We start from the raw sequence: 25743 nt of genomic DNA on the forward strand, positions 1-25743 counted from the left end.
TTAGCCAGGTTTAAAATTTGATAGCTCGGTCGATAAAAAGGCGTTATAGTTAGGCAACTAACGATATATATACAATTTAATATATCGACATGTTAAGTGTATTTTAAATACTTTTGAATTCTCTGCATCGACATCCTTCCCTGGTGGTCTAGTGGTTAGGATTCGGCGCTCTCACCGCCGCGGCCCGGGTTCGATTCCCGGTCAGGGAACTACTCTTTTCCCTAAAAACTGGCGCAATTAATCTGACCGAACAACAGACGGTTAAATATTAATACGCCAACAATGTCCTCACCTCTTGTGACCCTCGTGCTACAAACCAGCCGTGTGGCGCACTTCAGGTAAAGTAGCATACAATTAAAGTTTTCGCTTTCGTTTCTACAAGGTTAAACCACATTCTCATCGTTCAACTTTGTTTTAATGTACATTTGCGGCCTGAAGGGGTCAATACTTGTAGCGGAAATGTGGTAGGCCTATATTATGTCTGCTTTGAGATGATATTTCTGCATCTGTATTGTTTTCCATCACAGACCGAATTTGGATACATATCACTTATTTTCAGTGGGGTCAGGTCTTGGGGAATGCCAATTCAAAATCATAATTTTAGCTTGATCTTGGCATCCCATATATACTTTTGATATTTGTTTAGAGTTGTGCTGTTGAAAAAAACAACGATTGCTCTTTCTGATGGTCTGATGTTTTTTTCGAGGAATTCAGAGGTAATCTTCCTTTTTCTTATTCTGTCCACTTTCTGAAAGCACTGAAGCCCAGAGCATTAAATACCTGACAGTAGGCACACTGATTTTAGGGTTAAATGCCTCATCCTGTCTCCTCCAAACCCACTTCTTGTCATTGTGGCCAAATAACTCCATCTTTGTTATGTCTGACCTCCAAAATCTCCTCTATTTACATACACTCCATACATTTTAGAGCTTTCTATTTCCTAATGATTTATTAGTTTTCACTGTAGTTGCTGTGTGTACAGTTTGGACCCATCAGATTTTGTCATTTAAAAAAAAAAGACTGACAAAAAGTTATAGAAAAAATACTCACTTGTTTTGTTTTGTGACAAAGATCGTTTTTTATTGTGTCACTGGTAAAAAGCAGTTGCAAAAGTAATTAAAATGCCCATTACATAAGTGTCCCTCACACTTCGTTTGAACGCAACTTACAACATGTTTGTTAAACATTATATAAGCAAAAAAGCTCTATTTTTTCATGAATGCTAATGTCATATTTTTACCAAGGCTAAATTACATATTATTAAACACCTTACATTTTTATTTAAACAACCCCCAATTAAATTCATACATAATCACAAGGAGGCAAAAACAGTTCAATCTTTAAGAACTTACAGCTAACTAAGCGGAAAATGATGTAACAAATCAGTAGTTTAATGTGTTTTCTCTTATTGCATACAGATACTGCACATATTTGGTAGACATGCTGATTTGCTGATAGTCCAACATGTAGGTAAGTTTACCCTTGTTTGCATTATGGGGGGATTTCTGGAAATATGATACTGACTCATAGCAGCATTGTTCATAAGTCAGTATAATTGCTACATTTAGGAACAGAAGCTCTGTCTCATTTGACATTTTATTGCACTTAGAAAGGTTTTCCTTAAGTTTTTGTCAGCTGTGGGCGGTCGCTGCTAATGGTGCAAAGACACAAGATACAGTTAAAAGTTTAGAAACACCTTCCCAGTCTCTTGAATGAGAAAGTGTGCCCAAACTTTTGACTGGTACTGTATGAGACATAAATGCTTCACTTCGCTTTCAATTGTATCACTAGGTGGCGTCATTTTACAACATATTGTAAAACTAATAGGTTGACACATTGTGTAAGTGGGTTTGTTGTATGAAGCACACAGAAGAAGTCCATACATAAAGGATACTGCACATTAAAACAGTGTACATCACAAGAAATATGTAATATCTATCAAATTTCCTTCACAATTTAGGAGAAAACACCAACAAACTATGGCCAAAACTGTGTGTGTGATGTCATTGTCACTGTGGCATTTCACGCTGAGTTACGGTTAATGAGGGAAAGACTGTGAAGTGTTTTTTTAACATTTATATTGTAAAGTTTCTTCAGTTTGCACACACTAGTCTACTAGTCTACTCTCCACTACAAATTTGTAACATTGACCTGAATGTAATTTAATGTAAAAAATGTAATGCAGAAACTGTTTTGTAGGCCTATTTGAACTGAAGTAGTTTGAGATAAAGTGCAATGAGAAATAATGTGTGTTTGTGGAACTTGGGTCTCTCGGTGAGCCCCTCCAAGGTGGGGAAAGACAGAGACGCCGGCAGCAGCAGGCCCTCTGATTGGACAGAGCAGGAGTTAACCAGTTCCTGGCTGGCTATGTATCTTGGCATTTATTTTGACAGGCGCTATCATTGTGAGAGAGGAGATAAGTTGTCTTAGGGATCGCCATGGCGCCGGTGTGTCCCTACTCCGGCCTGTTCAGACTCTCATCAACCGCTCCACCCCCCCTCCTTTCCCTGCCCTGTTTGGAGCAAAGGATTGTGGGGGACTGTTTGGTTGGGAGTGGGGTTTGTGTTGGCAGGGACCCCGTGGTTCTGGGTATCATCGTCCCCCTTCATGACCATCAAAATAACCATGTGGCTCAGCAACGGGACAGCCATGACTGCCTCCCAAATGCCACCTTTCACTCTTCCCTTTCCTGATTGCGAATATTTTTTCTACCAGTTTTGAATGAAAGTTTTCCTTTATTTTCTGCTTTTCCATCCTGGAAGAAAAAAATATTTCTTTTAACACATAAACATATAAAAGAAAATCATATTGAGGCAGCCCTAAAAAGCAAAGTGCTAAAAAAGCCAAGGATGAGCTCCAGTAACCTTTTGACTTTTTACTATGTAATGTTTTCAAGATGTGGCTCTCAGACGGCACTATAATAATAGTCCATCAAATCTGTAGTGTCTCTGGTCTCGCTGTCATATAAGATCTGTGTAGAGCTAGTCTAATTTCAGACTCTGATATTAGAGTTTTTATGGCACTGTCCTTTCAGGGCCCACAAACAGCTTGGTAGCATTAGATTGGCTGTTTCTTATGTTAACATCACTGCTACAATGCTATTCAGTTTGAGTTCAAAGTTACACACACACAGAAACACACAGAGGAATTTATGTTGCAGACGCTAAGCAGAAAAGCAAAAAGAGGATAGGAACAAAAGAAAGGATGAGGCTCATTTTCAGGACTTTTTAATTAATAATCAGTTGATTTTCATGATTACATTTTAACTAAGAGGTTTGAACGAGACATTAAACAGACGGCATCAATAACAGCAGTTCAACTCCTTCCTTGTTTTGTTCATTAACTTGTTTTGCTAAGAAAACAAAGCTGATATCAAGCTTATATCTTTTTAAACAGTTGTAGTCACAAAGGTCTGACCCAGGACAGGCCTTGGAGAGATCTAAAATCATTTTCCTTAGACGTCATACACTTTTGGCTTAGACTACAACCACTGATAACGTCAAGTACGCCGTGGCAGCAAGAAGCTGCAAACCTAAACACTGAAAACGGATATGTCACACAAATAATAATTGATAGGAAATATGAGCTCATTCTAATGAACCAAACCTGCTAAAGAAATGTGGCTATATGAGAAAAATCTTCCATAAGACATTTATTTTATCTCTTTGTTTACAAGAAGACGCATGAATGCTGACAGATGTTGTGCAACCAGCCAATTAGGACAAGAAATCTTTGAGAGAGTTTTGTTATTAATAGAGCTAATGACAGCAACTGCTTACATGAATTCCCATCAGGATTGAGAGTCCCACTTATAACCTGCAACAGCTATCTGCGCTGACAGATTTACAAGCTTTTGCATCAAAGGGAAAGGCACAAAATAGGTAGAAAGGTCAATAAAAAATGATAAATCTCCCATAAATGTTTTGTTACCTTTTCCATATGTGAAATAATTTCACTTATTTTCTGATCTTTATGGTTGGTTTGTTCCACTTTTATGTTTCATTGATATTGGTTGATTTTGAATTGTTGTTTGTTTCTATTGTTGCTGTTTGTTGCCATATTCTGTGAGCTGATGGGGACCCAAATGATAAATTAGGAGGGAATGTCAGAGCTGAAGATAAACAGATACATAAGATTAGACCAGTAATGGCTAAATGTTTGAATCATGAATCATAACTCAAAATGGACTAATACAGAATTAAGGCCACTAATTAGTGCAAATGCCTGGCAGGGTGCCATGACCTCCACATACATGACACATACATACATACTGAGTTGCTAAGTGGAGATTTACACATTAGATAAAATGAGGGACACCAGAAAAACTATTAATTATGTAGAGACATGCATGAAGATTATATGGTCAATACATTAGACCTGACAAAATGCTGATTAAATCAATGTGAACAGTATTTTTAAAATTAAATTTTACCAAAAGAATACAATGTACATCATATTAAAAAATAAGTTACATCTTAAGATAAGATACAGTAAGATAAGATCAACTTTATTAGTCCCCTAAGGGAAATTTGTTTTGGGCACATAGTGCGACATGGTTGCACTTTGCTAACGTTAGGTTAGCATAATCACTTCATCATTTAAAACTGTTTCAATACTACTAAGTCTGAAACACATGTTCTGTGTATGCAAATATAGATAAACATAAATAAAATACAGCCATATTAATGTTTACAAAGACAGTTATTTTTGATGTTACAGCTTGAGTGACTCATATTTAGCTACATTGTTTATTGCTTTTGACAGTGCTACAAATGTTTGCTATGAACTCATTTACACATTACTAAGGTCTTTACCAGCAAGGACATTCCTTAAACCTGCATTAACTGAGTTTTGTTGTAAACACAACACAGACAAATAATAACCTTTCAAGTTGATAATTGAATTAGTTAGCAAACAGTTGCTTACGTAAACATCGAACAGTTACGGAGCAACATTATCGTTCATCTGCAGTCGTGAATTTTAGCCCAGTATCACTCTCCTTTACCTCTGTTTTTGCTTTCTTTTGAGTCCTGAGGGAAATATCTGGCTCTTTAGCCATGAAATGCTCCAGTACGGTACGTAGCATACTAAAGTGTGGACACACTTTCTCATTCAGTGGAATGGGAATGTGTGTCAACATTTTGACTGGTACTGACACTGTATATGGTCACCAGCTAGATGCTAACCGTGTCTGCTGTGGGTGTAGTGTACAGTGGGTATTAAGAGCTTTTTCTTTAAAAACAGCTGCAGAGTGCGGCCAAAAACCACGCTAAGAGAGCAGTGAGACTGAACCAAAACAGTAAAATTGCAGCCGGGCAGATCACAAAGAGCTGAAATTCGCTATAAAGCACTGTAAAGATGAGCAAAACTGGTGGTAATTCTCTTTAGGTTCATATACGAGCGATGCCCCTCAGTGATGGCCATATTGTCATGTGATAAATTGTTATTAGGAAAAAAATATCACTTACATCTGCTTTAAGTTCATTTAAGTTAAAGTTAATTTTGCTATAAACCAAAATGAGTGCATCACACTTGACACTATGTAACGCTAGAAGGAAGGCTCTCACACACAAACTTAAAAATAGATTTACAAGTTCAGTCCAGTCTTCGTCAGAGTGGTCTGTGGTTGGCTGAAGGAGCAGGAAATTATAGTTGTTTTTAATTAAGTATAGTTTTTTGTTTTTTTAAAAACTTGTTTGTAATTCTTCACACGCTATATAGTTTAAGTAATATTGTCTAAGGGTGGTAGTGCTGTGAGTTTGATGAAGAGTTGTGCCACTCCTTTGGTGGTCTAGAAGAGTCCAAACTGACTGAAAGACCACCTTCTAGGTTACCATGAGGTTAATGACCCACTACACACACACACACACACACACACACACACACACACACACACACACACACACACACACACACAAACACACACAAACACACACGCACACACACACACACACACACACACACACACACACACACACACACACACACAGACACACACACATGCGGCCAGTTCACAGAGATAGACAGGGGAAAGAAAGTGATGGAGACATGGCTTGAAACAGCTTCATACTGTATACCATCCTGTGCCACTACACCCACTGTCAATCTGCCAAGCCAGCAGAGGCACTGCAGCACATGACCTTTGACCCAGGAACTGAACAGCAGACAAAAGGTTATCAGTCGGGGTTTTAGTTCTTAAACCTAAATGCTCAAGACAGTGCAGGAGCCACACCTCGAGGAAAGAGCAGACGGTGTTGGAAACCTGAAGGAAAGATGGATATAAGCAGAATATCACCCTCTCAAACAAACACACACACGCACACGCACACACACACACACACACACACACACACACACACACACACACACACACACACACACACTCCCTCTCTCATCAGTGTTTTTGATCACATGACCGTGGTAGGGGAGCAAACAGTGCATGGTTGTTTACCCTGCTTATCAGCGGTGTTGTAACAAGTAGAGGAACACACAGGCTGACCTCAACACAGACACATATGCACACACACACACACACACATGCTAGGAAACCTCACTTTGGCCAAATGTGAAAAGGCTCTGAAAATCGAAAGGTAGAGAGATGTTTTTTCATTTACCAAACAATTTTCTGACTTTTGATTACCTCATTTGACATGGTGCAGTTCATGCTAGCAGTGGTCTATTTTCTAACACTCAAGGAGACCATGATAATGAGTACAGTTCTTGAACTATTAGCTAACATTACTAATAAATCTCCCAGAGCACTCCTTAACGCTCCTCTGATCTCATCTGCCATAAAAAGAGGCTTGCCGTGTACAGTAACGATCATTTTTCAGAAGAAAAAGTCCAGTCTCTGCACAACCCATAAGTACAATTATGAACCCCAGCAAACACTGGCCAATAAATAACAGCTATAAATTCCTATATGAATTATGACTATGCCTTCCCATTTATCATTGCGCAATAAGTCATCTTTCTTGTACTGTAAAGGTAGTATTCCTTTGAGAGTCAAAAGATATAAGGGCTGTGTTAAAGGTAACTTGAGTGTGTGCTTACTGTGTCTGGAGTGTCTACATGTGTACGCCTTTTGATGTGTGTGTTATTGTGTGTATGTGTCTGTGTGCGCTCACACAAGCACTCCCACTCTCACACTCAGACTCTGGTTAGTCCAAGCTAGCGCCACATCAGTCCATCATCACAGATATGGCTCGTGGTTAGATAGCAGGTCTGGCGGCGCACAAGACATTTTGTCCACTCTGTCATGTTTACTTATAATGATAAGCTTTGATGGATTCCCCGTAAGCTATAGACGCCACAGCACGCACACACACACACACATACACACACAAACACACACACACACACACACAATAAGCAGTTCACACATGCACACAAGGGGGCACACACTAACACACATGCACAAATACTAGATGCAAAATACACTAACACTTTAGTCGTTAAACGAAAAAGATATGCTCGAGTATTCATCAGCAAACATACACATGTGAACAAACAAAACAAACTCTCCATCAGGCTAAAAGTTAAACTTAGAAGTTGCTCTTTTTTCTGCGAATCAGTGGTATATTTAGAAGACTGGTCAAGGTTTTTGGGGCACGAGAGAACAAGCTGTCAATTGAGTATATGTGTTTAAATATGGATATGGATTGTACAGAAAGCAAGTCCATTTTACAGTAAAAGTTCTAATGTTTCCAGTCTAAAAAAGCCACTGCCTATTCCCCAGTTGGTTCAGTCTGAATCAAAAGCCGTCTTTGTCCAGCTTGACTTTGCACTGGTTGGCCTGGTCAGTGTTTCCACTGGGTCGGTTTACTCTAGCCTGGCGTTTAGCCAGACCACTGTCCGGCCCACCACAACTGTTCTGGACCAATTAAAAAGACTAATGAGGCCTGCTCTTATCATGTCAGTCATAGGGCACAGAGGGCGGCACAGACACAGACACAGACAGCATGGCAGACTACCAAGAGAGGATATGCTGGTGGATGGTGTTCATGGACCAGAGAGGTGGTGTGGACAAAAATTACTGTCTGCTGTGGAGACTGATGATTTCATAATTACATTAGAAACAACATTGCTCTTTGTTTTTAATTGATAAATCCTCTGTACTGCATGTAATATACTGATTAGCATATATTTTTAAGCTCTAACAGTCCTCCTGATATGTTCATGCAGTTGGGTATGCATGTTCAAACTACAGACTCTAGAAAAACATGTATCTATAACATCACCCTAGGTTTCTAAAGGGATGTTTTGCAGCAATTTACTGTTTGCGGTTATTTTTTGTTGAATCTTTGTGAAGAATCTAAATGTGGCAATTTGGGAGCCAAGGTGGCTGTATGATGAAAAACCTGTCAATCAAAAAAAAAAAATTAAGCGTAATATTTACTGTAATATCCGCTTAATATGACACAATTTTATATGTTGATTAAGTACAAGGTCCATTTGGTGGCTGATCTGGACACTTACTCATTATATCTTACTCATTATAGCCACATTACTAATGATTATTTATAAAAAATTTCATTTTATGTATATCCTGTGAAAGTCATCCCTATAATATTGTTGCAATATCGAGGTATGGGTGAAAAATATTGTGATATTTGATTTGGTCAGAATCGCCCAGCCCTAACTGATAGCTCCAGAATATAAATGAATCTTGTGGTGAGACTATTTTGTCAACTGTTTTCATGCTCAAGAATTAACCTTAAATCAAAAAAAAAATGTAATATTTAGTTTGGGTGCTTTCTACTAGATGCAGTGAAAATATATTACAAAACTGTAGTTGATTTCTGTCATTTGATTGCTTTGGACATTCACAATCCTGCAAACTGCTGCCAAAGATTTTCTGTTTTTCAGTATGAAGTTGCATCTTATCCTTTTTCCCATGTATCAAAATATTTTAAGAGTGCACCTCAAGTTCACCTTTTGTTTTGTTTTTTCCCCTATCTCGCCCACTCACCTCCACTCCCACTCTCTCACTTATTCTATAGTTATTTACACCCAAGGACACTGTGGCCACTGGTGAAATTTAGGGAGTGTGTGTCTGACAAAGAGAGTGAGAGAAAATGACAGCAAGAGTTGGAGGAGAACTCCGAAACAACAGCCTCCTTCTTTTGCTGATTTCTTACTCTACATCTCACCCCTCCTCTCGCTCTGTCAAGGCCACTCTTTTCTTCCTCCTACTTGCTCGGCGGAGAAGAGGTCAGAGTGAGAAAGAGCAATAGACAAAGACACACACAATTCTGAGACTGACCGGACCGCAAACGTTACAAATCTTCTTTGCCTTATCGAGGACAACACACTGATAAGGGTGTCTCCACTCCCCATCCGACAGATCCATCTCTGAAAACATCAGAGACACACGTAGGAAGATGTGGAAATCTACGTGTGTGTAACTGGCAGATTGATGGTTCGATTCCCTCCCATTACTTTAAATGAGTCACGCCAGACTTAAATAGCCAAAGAGAGTTTTAACTGGGTGTTTTCAGTGCATTCACTGATGTTGAGGGATGATAATTAACAAGGTTTAGATGACATGAGTTGTGTGTGTTTTTGGGAGTGCTGCACCTGCAACTAATGATGTGAAACTCGCCAACTTCATCTGCTGCAGATCTCAATGCTGCGTTCACTCCCCACAGATCAAACTTGCACCTGGTGACCTGTCCCAGTGTACACACGCACATACGCACACACACACACATTTACAAATTTTCTGGCATTGCGCTGACAATTGCCATTCCTCCACCTGAGGCTAAGTGCCTCCTTAACCTAGTGTCAGGCAATTAATTCCCTAATTTTTCTTTTTTCCTCCTGTGAATTTATGTCTTGTGGACTAACACTAACCCTGACATCATAATCTGCCCACTGCAACTGTCTTTTATGGAGATACATTGACTGAGTGTCACAAATAGTAACCTCAGTTTTATTATCAACCTAAATGATAGTTCCCTTATCAGAATAATAGCTGATATACGGTTTTATCAGGCGTCTTGTGGAATTGTTTTTCTAAAAGTAAGATTGAAAACATGTTAAGTGATTCCCTGAACTTGTGCACTTTATGTTAGTTGAGTGGAAGACATTCATTGGTGAAATATTGTGACAGAAATGAAGGGGAATTACAGTAATGTAGCTACCTTGGGACATGTGAGGCATATAGGCTATTTTTGTAGAAGTGGATGAGACGATCCGCCCATTGAGATGTTCACCAGTTGGGAATTTTGATAAGAAACAGCTCATTAGCAGAATTTATATCTGCTGTCTGTGGAGAAGATCCTGGAGTTTATCTTATAGAAGCTTGTAGAGATCATGGAGTCTTTAAAAATGAAAAATGGTTATAAAATCTGCATCTTTAGAAATCTGGAAAGATGTACAAAAACATTTGCCCCAAAAGGTTTATTAGTCGTGCAGAAGAGATGTAAAAATCAGATCAGTGTGTGCATTTATTCAGTTATAAATTGAACTGTACATCCGCACCTCTGTGTGTGTGTTTTTTCGTGTGTGTGTGTGCTCGTGGTGGACGTGCAGGGCCACCGGGTCGAAGTGGGCTGGGTCCGTGGTTCCCACAGCCTGTGCGGAGGCAGCCTCTGCCACGCTATCAGCCTCCGTCTCCGGCCCCCCAGCACCAGCGGGCCCCCTGACGTCAGCCCTGTCCTGATAACGGGGTCCACTGCAGGCTGTAGAGGGGAGAAGAGGGTGGAGGGGTAGGGTGGGGGGGGGGGGGGGGGGGGGGCTGCAGATGGAGGGATGAGTTGGAAGGAGAGCGGCCAGCAGGGAGGGAAGAGAGGGAGGGAATGGGGTTACACTAACAGAGCCAGGGGTGGATAAGACCCTCAGACAGATAAGATGGAGCAGAGTGTGGAGCCTCTTTTGTTTTCCACTGCTCCTCCTGTCTGGTGGCATCTCCCTTCTTCTCCTCTCTGACATTCCCTCTCTTGTGTCTCTTTTCTACATTCAGTCTTGGTTTAACAATTCTCCACCACCCCTCCTCTCTTTGTCCAAACAGATATATTCCTGCTGTTATCGAACCATGTGCGCTACAACGTCACCTGGATTGAAGCACCTTTTCTCCCCTCGCTTCCTCATTGTGTTTTTGTTCTCCTCTTACAGCATAACGAAAAAGGGAGGAGACAGCCTTTGACTGACAGCAGGAGCAGGTTTTTGACACTGACGAAAAGTTCAGCCGCTCTCGTTCTTTCTCCATCACATACAGCATTTTCTTGCGCTCTTTAAACTTCCCTGCATAAACTCTGCGTGACCTTCTCGTAGACACCACAATCCATTGTTTTGATGATGTCACCTCACCTTTACCTAACCTGAATCTTACCTCTAACTTGCCCCTCCACGTGCAAACAAACAGCTTTCCCTCAGCCTGCTGCATCACACTGCAACTAAGCCCCATGTATTAGTCTATTAAACACTGGGTTTGCATTTGTGTGTGTGTGTGTGTGTGTGTGTGTGTGTGTGTCTTACCTATTTGCTCTTCAGGCCTTCGCTTGCAATCGGACTTTGGCCACAGCTTATCACAGGGAGAGGTCCTGGGATCCCTGAGTCTTCACTGCTAAAAATATACTCGCTCTATTGCTCACATACACACAAACATGCACACAAACACACACACAGAAACATACACACACGCACACGCACACACACACACACACACACACACACACACACACACACACTCTTGGTATCATGGGGCACCGCACTATGAGTCTATGAGTGTCAGTCAGATATAAAGCTGCTCAGGGGTGGATTTTGCACACATGCATGAAGCTTGAAGTTACTCACAGCTAACTTCATCAGGATTATTCTCAATTTTATAACTGGTGTTTGAGTAAGCAACACCCAGTAGTGGAATTTCAAATGTTAGCATACAAGCGTCAAAGAAATATTCAAACGTTTGTGCAAGTGAGTCGTTTAAGTAGCTTTACAAACAGCGTGGATACCCTCGGAACAAAAGAGGTTTTGATAATTTGATTCTTATCATCTGTAATTCTGTAATTGAGTGTTGTGCGATGTGTTTGCGCTGCTCTTCAAACAGTGCGAACCCAGAGTCCAATTCGGCACTTGAGCCCGTCACATATGAGAAACTGCGACTGAGGAGTTAATAATTTATTCAAAAACACACTCCTGGTTAATGATGTGTTTGTGTGTGTATGTTAGTCAGAATGAGAGAGAGAGATGATGTGTGCTTCTGAAGCCGAGGTGTCATGCTTGGAGATCTTGTGTCTCCTCGATGTGACTCTGTGACCTTACCTGGTCAAACACACTTAATCCACAAGCATAACATAAAGATACCTTAGAATAACACAAACACACACACACACACACACACACATTTTTTTTTTTTTACATTTAAGTAAGAAAAACCCTAACCAAAAACCTTAACCCAATCTAAACTGAACAAAAAAGACTTATTCTTCTCCTGAGGAAAATATTTTAACAAAACTCCCCATAAAACCACAACCATGATTTTAGATTTTGGGACATTTTTACACGTTTGTTGATGGATTAAACAAATAAGTTAATGTTAGTGAGTTATTAAGTGAACTTTATAGAAATCTGAGAAAAATTTGAGCTATACTGGATTTAGTGTAATGATGACTGATAATAGCGACACACACACAGCCTATCAAATCACTGTAATCAATGAAAACAGTGTTGAGCTTTTAACACGACAATGAGTAGAGGTGTAACTAATGAAATCATATGTGACGTGCGCACAACATTTTACTTTTTTTACAAAGTACATTTTTTTAGAGCTTTTAAAAACTTTCAGTGAAGTAAAAGAGAGAGAAAAATCTATAAATGTTGATCAACTATCAATTATCAAGTGAGAAAACTGAATGAAATAACAGTCAAGAGTGATCATGTGATGGTTGTTAAGAGCCCATTTGATACACAATGAGTTCATATTGATTAGCACTGTTTCATCATTATCATTATCACCTGAGTGGATCAATGATAATCAGTCAGATCAGATTAAACAAGAAAAACAGGTGAGCTCAGCAGGAACAGATGCAGAGAAGATGAAAGCCCTTTTGTAAGAAAAAGAAGACGACTTTCTTTACTTTGCAGAACAGCCTGCCAATGAGGTATACCAAAGTGTACGACTGAGTGACGTGTCTGTGTGTGTGTGTGCGCGTATGTGTGTGTGCATGCGTGTTTTCCCCATATCGACAGGGTATTCTGCCTCCTGTGTTTTCCTGCCTCACCATTTGAAGTCTTTTTCCTGGAGCCATGAGTCTCGGTGTGTGTGCGCGCTTGTGTGTGGAAGGAAGAAGGGCCAAAGTAAGTCACCGACCCCCAAATGATTGAGTCTCTGCCCCAGCCAAGACGGTGACAGTTTTCCTGGTGCCTGGTGCCTGGTTCAGACACAGACACAGACACACACACACACACACAGTCTTACCTCTGTGACTTTTGGGATATTTACACAGACTGACATCCATTTCCTGGAGACGAACCCACACCACTGACCCAAAAATCTGCATTTTACCAATTGGGGAAACGACTTTTGTCCCCAATTGCACAAGCTGTCCTCAATCAACTGGCGTTAAGTATGGTTTGTGTCCATGAAAGTGGCTTAAGTCATACACACACTCACACACACAGTCTGCTGCTGTCTGCCACATACCAGCATCTCTATCTTGTCCCTCACCCAACACCTTCTCATTCATACACACTGACAGCAAACACACACAGAAAGCACACACGGTTGCAAAGAATCATGGCTTTTATATGTGTATTCACACCCGCATACATGCATGCACGTGCGCGCACACACACACATGCACAGAGTTGTTCGTTTTTGGGCTCTGGCCTCTGTCACTGTCAGTGATACAGCCTGGCATGTACAAACACACAAATCAAAACACACACTGTACTGTACAATCACAGAAAAGAGGATGAACTCTGTTTGATTTCTTGGTATTTTTGCAGACTTTTCACCCTACATTTAGTCTGATTAGACAAAAGTGTGTTTTGTCTGAAAGGAGAATGAGACCAAAGTTTGTTTTTTTATGCTGAATCCTGAAAACTGACAGGTTATCTTGCCTATTATCTTGTTCTAGTACAATCTGCAAAAGGAACAGAAAATATCTCCACACTCACAAGATGTAATGCAGATGAACTTCTATACGTTTAGAGGAACCATAAAAGCATTAATCATCTCTGACTTTGCTGCTTCTCTATGCTGTCACACGTTTACACAGACCACGCCTTAATATTATTAGCCGACAATTGGTGGCTGTATTATCAGCCTGCAGTTACACATTGATGACAGTTCCCCATTTCAATTGATGAAATATTGCTCTATTTGCCTTGACTTTTACCATCGAGGGCCATGGGGGGTGATTACTTTAATCATTCCTCCTGTTCATACTGACCATTAGAAGATCCCTTGACCTTGATACACCTGTGTGTATTTATTGTTTTGGCCAGGGGAAAGCTCTAGTTGGTGTCAAAGTATAAAATTAATTAAGTCCTTTTTTTTTGCATGTCATTTTGAATTATAGCATTAGTAAGAAAAAGAAGGGACATCCACACACTATCTTCACTTGCTCAATAAAGATATCTTAATATATACAACATTTTGATCAAATGCTGCATTCTTTAGGGTATAATCTTTAGATACAAAAGGCAGGAATCACAGCGACCAATTATCACTAACACTTCATTAGTGGCAATAGGGGGGTAAAATATTAAAAATATTAGTGCTAACATTCAAATATCAAGATTTATCAGCTTATCAGCAATCTCAGTAAGTCAATCATATTTGCAAACATAAAGAAATATAGAAAAAATATGCAAAAAAGTATGCAAGATACACCATCATCATCAGCATCATTTTTATCGTTTGATTGCACTGATTTGCATCAGAATGAATGGATCAATTTGAAAACTGAATGAATAGTCTGTCATTATCTGATAGGCTGTTGTAGCCACTCAAAAATTATTAGGGATAATAAAGTTCAACTATTAGGTTACTGTACACACACACACACACACACACACACACACACACACACACACACACACACACACACACACACAGACAGACACTGGGCTTCATTGGCAGTCTGTGCAGAGTCACATAATTCAGTGAGAGGCTGTCAGTGGGAAGTGGCTGCACAATGAAATGGCCTCGTGTGTTTACGTTGACTGGTGTTGATGACAGGTATAAATCTGTCCTCACGAGGACAACAACAGCCGGAGATTTCCGACCGAAGGCGTACAGCACTATTCTTCATAAGTGTCATAAGACAAGGAAAAAAACAGTTTAATGTTGCTCGGAAGATGTGAAACTGCCAGTTTAACTTAATATGGAAGTCAAGACGTCATGTAATAGGAAACGGAGACAAATCGATGGCCTGTGAGACCCTGAAGGCCACACGTAGGCTGACGTGTGTTATTGTAGCTTATAGGAAGTTATCAGTATTTATTTTTGTTTGACAGGCAGTAATTTTCTTCTAAAACGCATAAAAACATGCACTCGTATATTTATTGGTTAAATCCTTACTTTTCACTTACTCGCACTGATTGATGGGATTGATCTTAATTGATACGACAGCATCATAACGAGCACAACAAGTTAAGAAACTATATCGATTTCTCAGGATTGTCGAAATTTTGTTCATAACCAATTTTTAGCCTGCAAATCTCCATCTTCACATCAAACACCGCTATTACGTTTTCCACTTTCTTTTTGTTTTTGTTTCTTGTATTTTTTTAGGACTTAAATTCAGTTACAACACCATATAAAAATATTACCACATATTAACAGAAAAATAAAAGTAAAATATCAACATGATTTTTATAGCGGTATTATAACTTTAAATACCACTGGAAATAAGATCTATTTACGACTAAGGGTATCAGGGCTATATGATTCTGTCCTTAAGATTGAGCGATTTTATTAATTCATTATATAATTCATCTTGCACTAATCAGTGTTTAGGGGCAATTAAGACGTTAAGTGCGTTTAGTGCATAATCCGGGGGAAAAACAAGCAAAATGTATCACTTTTTTAATCTCACATTATTATGGATTAACGAATGAGCTGGATTATATGAGTGATTTAAATAGAAGAAACTGACAAAAACGTAAAATCTTCACAGATTTCTGTCATGTCGATGTATCAGTTTTATCGCCTTTCGTTTTGTAAGCATTTATATGTGTTTTCGAAATTAATGTATTAAAAATCAGTGTATGTCTGACGCAAAGATACAGACAGAATATTTTAATGTTTTTATTTATGTAGCCTAGAGATTCACTTTTTTTTCCTTTTTTTTTTACAATTAAAATGACAGAAAACAGACAGAAATTGCGTTTTATCTGATCAATGGCAGTCTGAACCTAATAAATAAAACGATACAATATTTAAAATCACTTTTCAATAATTAAATGATAGAGAAATATAAATAACATAATAATAGCCTAAAGGGCTATGAAGTCTATGTTCACATTTTTTGGCTTGGAGAGAGAGAGCGAGAGAGAGAGAGAGAGAGAGAGAGAGAGAGAGAGAGAGAGAGAGAGAGAGAGAGAGAGAGAGAGAGAGAGAGAGAGAGAGAGAGAGAGAGAGAGATGATAACAGCTGGATCTTGATCACAAGCTGTAGTCTCTCACTCCTCCTCTTCTCTCTCATATCTCCTCTCGGTTTATTTTTAATTTTATGCATGCTGTGGTTGTTTTGGTTGACTGAGGAGCAGCTCTGATTTCTGTAAGGACAGAGCTTTACGGATGTATTAAAACGCGATTTTATTTTATTTTTTGCAATAATACTCTACAAACCTGTGCGTAAGTGTATCCATATTATCGTTATTACTTCTATCAACACGGATGTGCAGCTTAACGGAGAGGATATGTACCAGGGCATAATGACCACCAACCACGGACCCCCCTCCTATGAGGCCGGATTTCTCCACAACGCATCGACGGGCACCTCGCCGGTTTATGTGCCAACTACCCGGGTCGTCACCCCCATGATCCCGGCTCTGCCTTACCTCCAGGCGCCCGGTGCGTCGCAACAGAGCAGCCCCGTGTCAAGCCACTCTGCTTGGACACAGCCGGGCGCCGAGTCGGTGCCCTCGTACAACCACTCCCCGGTGTCTCCGCGCTTCACCTTCTCCACTAGCCCGCCTCTGTCCTCCGGGGTGGCCGCGGCCAGGGAGACGGCAGCCTCTTACACCAGCCCGCTAACCATCTCTGCAAACGGGAGGGAGCACTACGGCGCCCGGAGCCTCAGCGGGTCTTACCATAGCCCTTACCCGGCTTACATGAGCCCGAACGTGGGCGGAACATGGCCGGCATCTCCTTTCGAAAACCCGGTCCTGCACGGTCTCCAAACTGGCGTTCCCCCGGGGACAACACGGCACCCAAATATTGGTGAGCAACAGGTTCAACAATGTTGGATACAATATATTTTTTCTAATGGCCAATTTCCCAGTCACGTCTTACACAGAAAGATGCACTGATAGATGTACTTAACAAATAAAATGATGTGATTGATCAGGACTCATGAGGTATAGTCTAGTTTTAAAGGCCATAGAAATATACACATGAACACAGCTACAGGTTTCAGGGCTTCATTGAAAAATGAAACCTTGCCATGTCTTGAAAAATAAAAAAAGACAACTAGTCAGTGTTGAATCCAGCTGAGCAGATCTTAACTTGCTTTAATCTGTCCTGACTAAAATGTTGTTTATAAATGGATAGAAAAGACTTATAAAAATAAAATGGCAGTGTAAACAATATTAATCAACAGAAGATAACTGTCACTAATCGAAAATGCATGACACTATATTGAAAAACATTACAAATAAATAAATACAACACATTAACTGATGTATGTTTCACACACATACATCCTTAAAAAAGACGATAGATCATTCAACAAAACGAATCAAAAAAGCCCCCAAGAATTATGAGGAAAGTCTGAAGTTTGGGATTAATAATCATCTATCAAATTTCTGCTGAACGAAATTTAACATCAAATTGAAATGAAACAGGGCGTGCAAGTTTTATTCTTTATTTTCTTTTAGGGTTTATCTCATTTTATTTAAATAACAAACAGAGCCTCATTATCACCAATGAAGTTTGTGCCACGTGAGATAAATCAAGAATTGTACATAAATTCTCCACTGACACAGTGAGTCTCTGCCAAACGGAGTAAAGCCTATCGTCACGTTTGATTTATTTATTTCGATAGTTATATTTCTATTTCACCAATGTATTTTCATAAAAGTTAAGATTTATAACTTTTCACACACACTTTTGCTGCATTTTAATAACAATTATGTATTGCAATTATCGCACATTTTAGGGATACACCATTTTCTGTTATTCCAAATGTCTCAAAAGTGTCATTTTATATTAAAAAAAAAAGCAATATAAAGTCACTCAATTAAATGAATGGCTAAAGTTAAAATTCATTTGAAAAAAACACATTTGTTCTGTATCACCCATTTCTATCTCAGGGGGCTTTTAAAAACATATTTTATGATGAGAAAATTATGAATAAAAAACAACAACCAAGAGGTCAGATTGAATATGGAATTTTTTTTATTAACAGCCACACCAAGTGAGACAACTGCCAATCATATAACTGACCTATATTAAACAGTATATTTCTTTATAAATCAAACACAGATAGAGGGATGGACATTAATATTTAACTGAGCCTGAATTGATAACACAGTTTATGGGGATTATAGTTAATGAGTTGTGTTTAACTGGCCTCACGGGTCAGATTATGTTTGATTTGAACCAGTATGGCGAAACCTTATTATATTGAAAACTGTGACCCCTTTTTCAATTTCAGGATCACATTTCTTTAATATACACAGACATGTTAAGTTAGGAGCAGCTGTAACGTCAGCTGGGACCTGCTGGTTAAGCTTAAATCTGACAGGTGTTTGTACTGGATGTGAATTTTTGCCTATAGCTGCAGGTTGCAGCTGTACTCTGGACGATATGTATGGATCAAAGATATTTCACAACACATAGATTCTGCTTAGGCAGTCAGTTTTCTGATGGCTTTGCAACCTGCAGTCTTGTGTTTGTTTTACATGTGTTTCTCCATTATTATGTAGTTTCTGCACAACTGGCAGCTACATTTAATCTTAATAGTCAAATATATTTAATCATATCCCTAATTCAATATCATGTGACTCATAACCTAATCTGATGGGCTAGATCATTCATGACTCATGACTTTTTTGTTTAAAAAAAATTACTTAACAGTTGATTAACAGCTAATTACTTTTCCATTTTTAAACATCAACCAGTGTTAATTTAGATGCATGTGACCTAGAATAGTTTGTGTGGTGATTCACACCCGTCTACGAGGCCCTCCACCCCTCCAGCCATTTGATGAAGAAAGAGATCAGCTTGTCTAAAGGATAAAGACCATTGATCAGATCTGACCTCTTCATCTGATCACAGTCAACTCACTTAATCTGTGAGCCTATTTACTCACTAATTTATTCATAGCAGACTGAAGAAAGGCTTTTATGTCTCAGCGACAGGCCTCATCTCTTTGTTCTATTATCACATCAAATTCAGTAAAATCTCAGTGATCTCGATCATCAAACAAAATATGCTCAGTGATATTGTATTGTATTTAATGAGTGACTTGAATTATTTAAACATCTTTAAAAATCAGTTTTACTATTGAACATACAAATATAGAGTTTTATATATGTCTTATTTATTTTCCAGAGAGAATTCACAATTATTTTGTACTTAAAAACAGCTTATAAACAAATACAAACATGTATCGCTTAGCTTTTCTTTAGTTTATCTTATCAGCTGTGATCTCATAATTCTTTCTTAAATGTGATCAAACTCAAAGTGGAAAATGATTTTATGTAAACAGTAAAACTATTTCTTTAAAGTCTTTAAATTTTTTTTTTTTTTTTTTACATTTTTTAGTTGGATGCATTATCATGCTGACGTTAACCTAAGAAATGACAGTTAAACATGTTATCCTCCCATTATCTTCTTATTTATGAAATACTAAAGCTGAAACCTTGTCTCATATGAATTATATTGATTGAAGTGCTAACATTTATGCTTACATTTTAGTGTATTGTATTGTAGGTGTTTCACATAAAATGGCAATGTTGATGTGAGGGAGACACCACAGACCAAGTTACAGTTAAGAAAATTAACTTTATTACTTTTAATCTTAATCCTACTGACTGAGGTCCCCACAGACCCCAGAGGTATATTTTAGTCACATCTCACAGCAGCTTAATTTTTTTATGATTTTCTAAATCAGTTTGTTCCATATAATTAATTTCTGTTTCTGTTTTAATTGGTACTTTTCAAAAATACCAATGTATTGGGGTCCCTTGTGACCCCGTTCAAAAAGCACCCAATTTCTCCTATTTATGGAGGTCATGTTTGGATCCTAATTTAAAGTATCACACATGTGCTCTGTTGACGACCCTAGATTTTCGTTTTACATGTTATGCAAATTACCTGTAACTTTCCTAAATTTACAATAATCTGTGTTTTTTTTAGGTGAAAATTAATGACATAACTAATAATGTTTTAAGAAGAAAAAAAGGTTTTGAAATAATTTTGCTACGCTATGCTGTATGTTAATGTTGGTAGGATGAGGGTTGCCACTATATTCCCTCATTAACTCTTACAATGTGACCAATGGAAAACATTATTTAGACACCATTTTAAAACCTGTACAGAAAGACAGAAGACTTCACTTATATCACCAAGAATTTTGTTCCATTTTCACCTTTGCCCTCCTAAAGCGTTGGTGCGGGTGTTTTTAAATAGTACCCAGTTAAAGACACACTGACATTTACACAATGGACACAAATAAACCTCCATTTAGATAGACGCAGATACGGCAGCAATTCTTCTGTGTATTGTCTTGTGTTGATGCGTTGTGTTGACTACAGCTGCTGCCTGACTCAAGGCTAGCTTGCCCTGCTGTGTCTGTTTTGCTCTCAGCCTTGGAGGAGTCCTATGTATGTATCACTGCCATTCCAGCTACAATCTGTGGCGAGGGGGACAGATGGAGGCCAGATTTATATCTGAAGAAGAGTCATTATGGACAGCAAAGTTGAAAAAACCAGCACGGTGCGACTTATAACTCAGCATAGCCTAAATTTGCAAGCAACCAGTGTGACTTGTGCTGTTGGCATCACAGCTAAATGAAGAAAAAAAGCTTCCATACCACAGATTGATGTCCTCTTCCTGTGAACAGCCAAGTGGTTCTTGGGAGATACTCTGTTATGTAGCAGATGAGAGTGAAGATTACACTAATCAGATGTCATGGAATCTGAAAGACACAAAGAAACAGGGGGAGATGTGATAGACTCTATTCTGTCTCTATTTCCAGCCGACTCTTTATCTCCTGGAGGAGCTGTGAGATAAACTGGGATTCCAGGCTGCTGTTGTGTGGGCCTGTTACAGACCGCATCCTGCACCTCCTGCTGGTGTGGAAATGCCACTGCGTTTGATAATCCATTTGGGTTTGACAGTGCAGGAAACTTTATCAGAGGGGATGGAAAGAATTTTTGTGGCATACGTCCAGCTGGATGTGCATATCTTTAAGATTCACAGAAATGCTCTTGGTTTGGGCTTGTAACATGGAGAGAACCTGCTTTGCTTTTTTCACGTGGAGATCTGAAGGAATAGTAAAAGATAAAACACATGCAAGAGGAGTTACAGATTTTACATGGCAGCAGCAAAATGCTGTTTCAACAAGAAAAACACTTCAGACAAGTAACATGATGTTTAGCTTCCAACTTATTTCTTTCTTTGTCATTCTTCATCAGACCTTTTTGATGACTTTGCTGAGGGGCGAGAATGTGTGAACTGTGGGGCAATGTCGACCCCTCTTTGGAGGCGGGATGGTACGGGCCACTACTTGTGTAATGCCTGCGGACTGTACCACAAGATGAATGGCATCAACAGACCTCTTATCAAACCCCAAAGACGACTGGTGGGTGACACTAGAGCGCTTTTTACCGTACTTCCATCATTTAGTGTTCAATGAATGATAAATTGAAAAGGAAAAATTCCTCCTGTCTTCTTTTCTTCTTTCACTGATAAATATGACATGTTTTATACACTGCAGTCTGCTTCGAGGAGGGTGGGCCTGTCCTGCACCAACTGTCACACCACCACCACCACCCTGTGGCGACGAAATGCAGAGGGGGAGCCAGTCTGTAACGCTTGTGGCCTTTACATGAAACTTCATGGGGTAAGACAGACAAAGAGGGGAGAGAAAAAACTACATCTTTGATCCTACAGAATGTTTGTTTAATTAATAATTAATAATTAATCTGACATCATGCCATACAAATAAAAATACACTTGGAGAGTCCAAATGAGTAGATGTCAATAAAGCAATCATACATTAACTTTTTTCTCATACTGGCAGATATTCAGAAATAAAATGCAGAGAAGGTCTTAAAACAGGCAGCTTAATATCTATTTTTCGACCATGTCCTTTTTCCTTTGCACATCTTTGAATCTCGATCTCACCTCATGAACATTTTGTGTCTTCAGACCATACGAGTGCTATGCATATCCTAGTTGAATTTACTGTTTGACCCAATTCCTTTGTCCTGATGTTTTTAACAGGTCCCACGACCCCTGGCTATGAAGAAAGAGGGGATCCAGACCCGCAAACGCAAACCAAAGAACCTCAACAAGTCCCAAACTGGTAAGCTTCCAAACCACATTTGCTCATGTCTCTGAAAAACCCATGTAAATAGATTTTCTGTGATACTGCAATTATGTAGATATTAATCACCTACTTCAGGCACTCCTGTATCATTTTTCAATCTATGGTGAACAAAGTAGGAGCAGTGTGATAAAAATCAGCTCTTTGCACCAACACAGGGACTCCCGGCATTGAGGGGACTCCAGTAACACCAAGCAGCACTCCCCGCGCCCCGACCACCACAGACGAGCCTCGCCAGATAAAGACAGAGCCGGAGACTCACAGCTTGTATACACACCACAACACGCAAACACAGGTAAGATACCTTGATAGAGGGCATTTCTTGAGAGACAGCCATTTTTTATATAAATATGATGCCTTGCACTCAAGTTAATTCACCACTGTGCACCTTTAAAGGTCTGTATCTTTCAGGTGTGCATTTGTAAGAATGGCACTGATAAAGCATAAAGAGCTCAGATCTGCACACACAATTACACAGAACACACTTAATCAAAAAAGTTTTCCTGTAGCGGCTTTCTCACCATCTCCTTCTGCACTTGTCCAGATCTCAGCCCTGCCAGCTTACATGGCAGTTCAAGGAGGGGCCATTCCTCTCAAGATGTCCCCTGGGGGCCACATTGGATCTTCTAGCTCAAAAGCTGAACCCTGGAACAACTTAATCCTGGCTTAGAAGACCTGCAGACCCAGCATCTAAAACCGTATATTGTGTATATTGTGTAAGCTCTCCTGAGTGGCTCCTACAGTGCCTTCAGTGCAATGCTCCGGGACGGAAATGTGGATGCCACAACAGAAATGTGGATCTTTAACAGCTCTGAGATACTGCGTGCAGAATCAGAGCAAGGGAGGAGGACTGAATGGAGAATCTTTAAAGAGCAGCACTGTGATAATATCCATCCGCCCAAGTATATGAAAAACAGGTAAAAAAGGGAACTTATTTGTCACTCTCACCTGTTCTATCGTGTCAGTGCAGGATCGTTAAGTGCTTTCAACATAAAACAGTGTCAAATAACAGGAAAGGCCAGACTTTATTTCCTTGAGTGAATTTATATTTCAATATATTTGTTCTTCATTTTAAGAATTTGCATATCATTATTTACAAATTACCAAAGGAGAAAAGGGACAGACGTAACATGTAAAAAAAATACAGAAACCCTTATGTCAAAGGTAGAACCATAGCAGTTTTGGAGCAAGTCTACTTAAAGGGTCAGTTCACCCAAACCTTCTCTCTCTCTCTCTCTCTTCTCTCTCTCTCTCTCTCTCTCTCTCTCTCTCTCTCTCTCTCTCTCTCTCTCTCTCTCTCTCTCTCTCTCTCTCTCTCTCTCTCTCACACTGACACACACACACACACACACACACACACACACACACACACACACACACACACACACACACACACACACACACACACACACACACACACACACACACACACACACACACACACACAAACAAACAAACCGTGTTTGTATTTCAGTTATTTGAGGATCACAAATTTCCATTCATCTCAGTTGAAATGGATGATGCAGCAGAAATCAATGCAGCAGATATATGTTGAGATATGATTGGAGGAAAATAAGATTTTTCCTTTTAATTTTGGGTGAACTGACCCTATAAGTATGCAACATTTGTTGGCAATCACTGACTATGGTCAGGTATTGCCATTTGTTTTGATACCCATTAGTTTTAAAGTACAAGTACATCTAACTCTACAAAGACAAACTTACTCAAGACATCCATCACTCCTAAACTTTGTTTCCACGGCCTCCAGTAAAAATCAATAACCCCATCTCAGTGCATAGCAACCACTCCCTGGTGGCCTGTTGTTTCCGGTACAGTTTTCACTGTGTGTGTGTGTGCGTCTTTGTCCTTTGATTTAAAGTATAAGAAACAAATGTCAGCACTGACATATATTTGACACAAAAAATACATGATTAACTACCTATGCAGCAAAAGTTTCATGATGTGGATGAACTGGCACACAGCTCCCTCTGCTGTCACAAGTGTAGACTTGCATCCACAAGAAGGGTTGACTTCCTCTGGCATCTTCAACAATCTTGCAAGTATTTATTATTAGAGGCACAACCCCAAACAACATGATTATCTGAATATCATCTATGAGCTGAAAGTTCTTTGATAAACAGTATGAAAGAGTTCTGTATGATGACTGTACAGTATTTTAGCTATACTTAATGCTTTAATTTGCTTGTTAAAAGCATGGGCGCAGCATGTGTAAAATTGGGATACCTTCACATGTAATTATCACCATAACAAATATATGAACATATATGTAAAAAAAAAACAACCTCCACTCCAGTATAATTGTGTAATACACCATTTGTGATATATTGTAAGTAAACACAGAGGACACAGCGAGAGGTGGATGTATGTTTGTAGACTTTCTCTGTGAAGCCTGTGTAGCTCTACTGAGCAAACCAATAAAGACGAAGCATTGTGACATAATGCAAATATGTATGGTGAAATGGTTTGTGGATTGTTGTCATATGCTTTTTGTGATTTTCTGTTATTTATACTATACTATATACTATATACTATACTATATGTAATGTTATGATGTCAGATATCTATGTTTAACATGGTCAAATACCAAAACTTGAGGTTAACATGTGGAGAAATGCTCGCTGTAAGTCATAAGCACTGGGCTACAGCCTGCATTGAATGCTTAGTTTGCAATGGGTTTTTTCTTCCTTCCCATTTGCCTTGACGTCAGCTTGTCGCATATGCTTATGTTTTTTGCTTTGTTTATGTTCATATGTACAGTATTTGAGAGCTTGACATTTTGGCCAATAACAAGAAAAGGTTAAGCAGCATTTTTTGCCCCCTTTCAACTAACTTCCTAATGATCTTGCCAAAGTTACTGAAAGACTTGTTGAGCTTTTGAATCCTCCTCGAAAAACTGTATTCTTCCAATTTGCAAAAATTCTTTGGTGAAATCCAAAATATCTTTGATAAAAAGCTGCACAGTACATTGATTAAAGTCCTCAGTCAGCTTC

At 39.2% G+C, this 25743-nt stretch overlaps 1 protein-coding gene and 1 non-coding gene across 3 annotated transcripts; both read left to right on the plus strand.

Annotated features, from left to right (window-relative positions):
* Positions 1–137: 137 nt before the first annotated feature.
* Positions 138–209, plus strand: trnae-cuc (transfer RNA glutamic acid (anticodon CUC)). Its single transcript has one exon. It is a non-coding gene; the product is annotated as a tRNA-Glu (tRNA).
* A 16434-nt stretch (positions 210–16643) lies between these two features.
* On the plus strand, positions 16644–25202 carry gata4 (GATA binding protein 4). Of its 2 annotated transcripts, XR_009927267.1 has the most exons (7): positions 16644–17397; positions 21819–21985; positions 22121–22246; positions 22630–22711; positions 22891–23027; positions 23277–24379; positions 24428–25202. XR_009927267.1 is itself a non-coding variant. In XM_062436716.1 (6 exons), the coding sequence occupies exons 1-6, from the start codon at positions 16875–16877 to the stop codon at positions 23400–23402; spliced, it is 1161 nt and encodes a 386-aa protein (XP_062292700.1). In that variant the 5' UTR covers positions 16644–16874; the 3' UTR covers positions 23403–25202. The 2 variants fall into 2 exon arrangements, 1 of the variants encoding a protein (XP_062292700.1); XM_062436716.1 differs by having other exon boundaries at positions 23277–25202.
* Positions 25203–25743: the final 541 nt, after the last annotated feature.

Source organism: Scomber scombrus, chromosome 17 (assembly GCF_963691925.1).
Source record: "Scomber scombrus chromosome 17, fScoSco1.1, whole genome shotgun sequence".
Classification (NCBI taxonomy): Eukaryota; Metazoa; Chordata; class Actinopteri; order Scombriformes; family Scombridae; genus Scomber; species Scomber scombrus.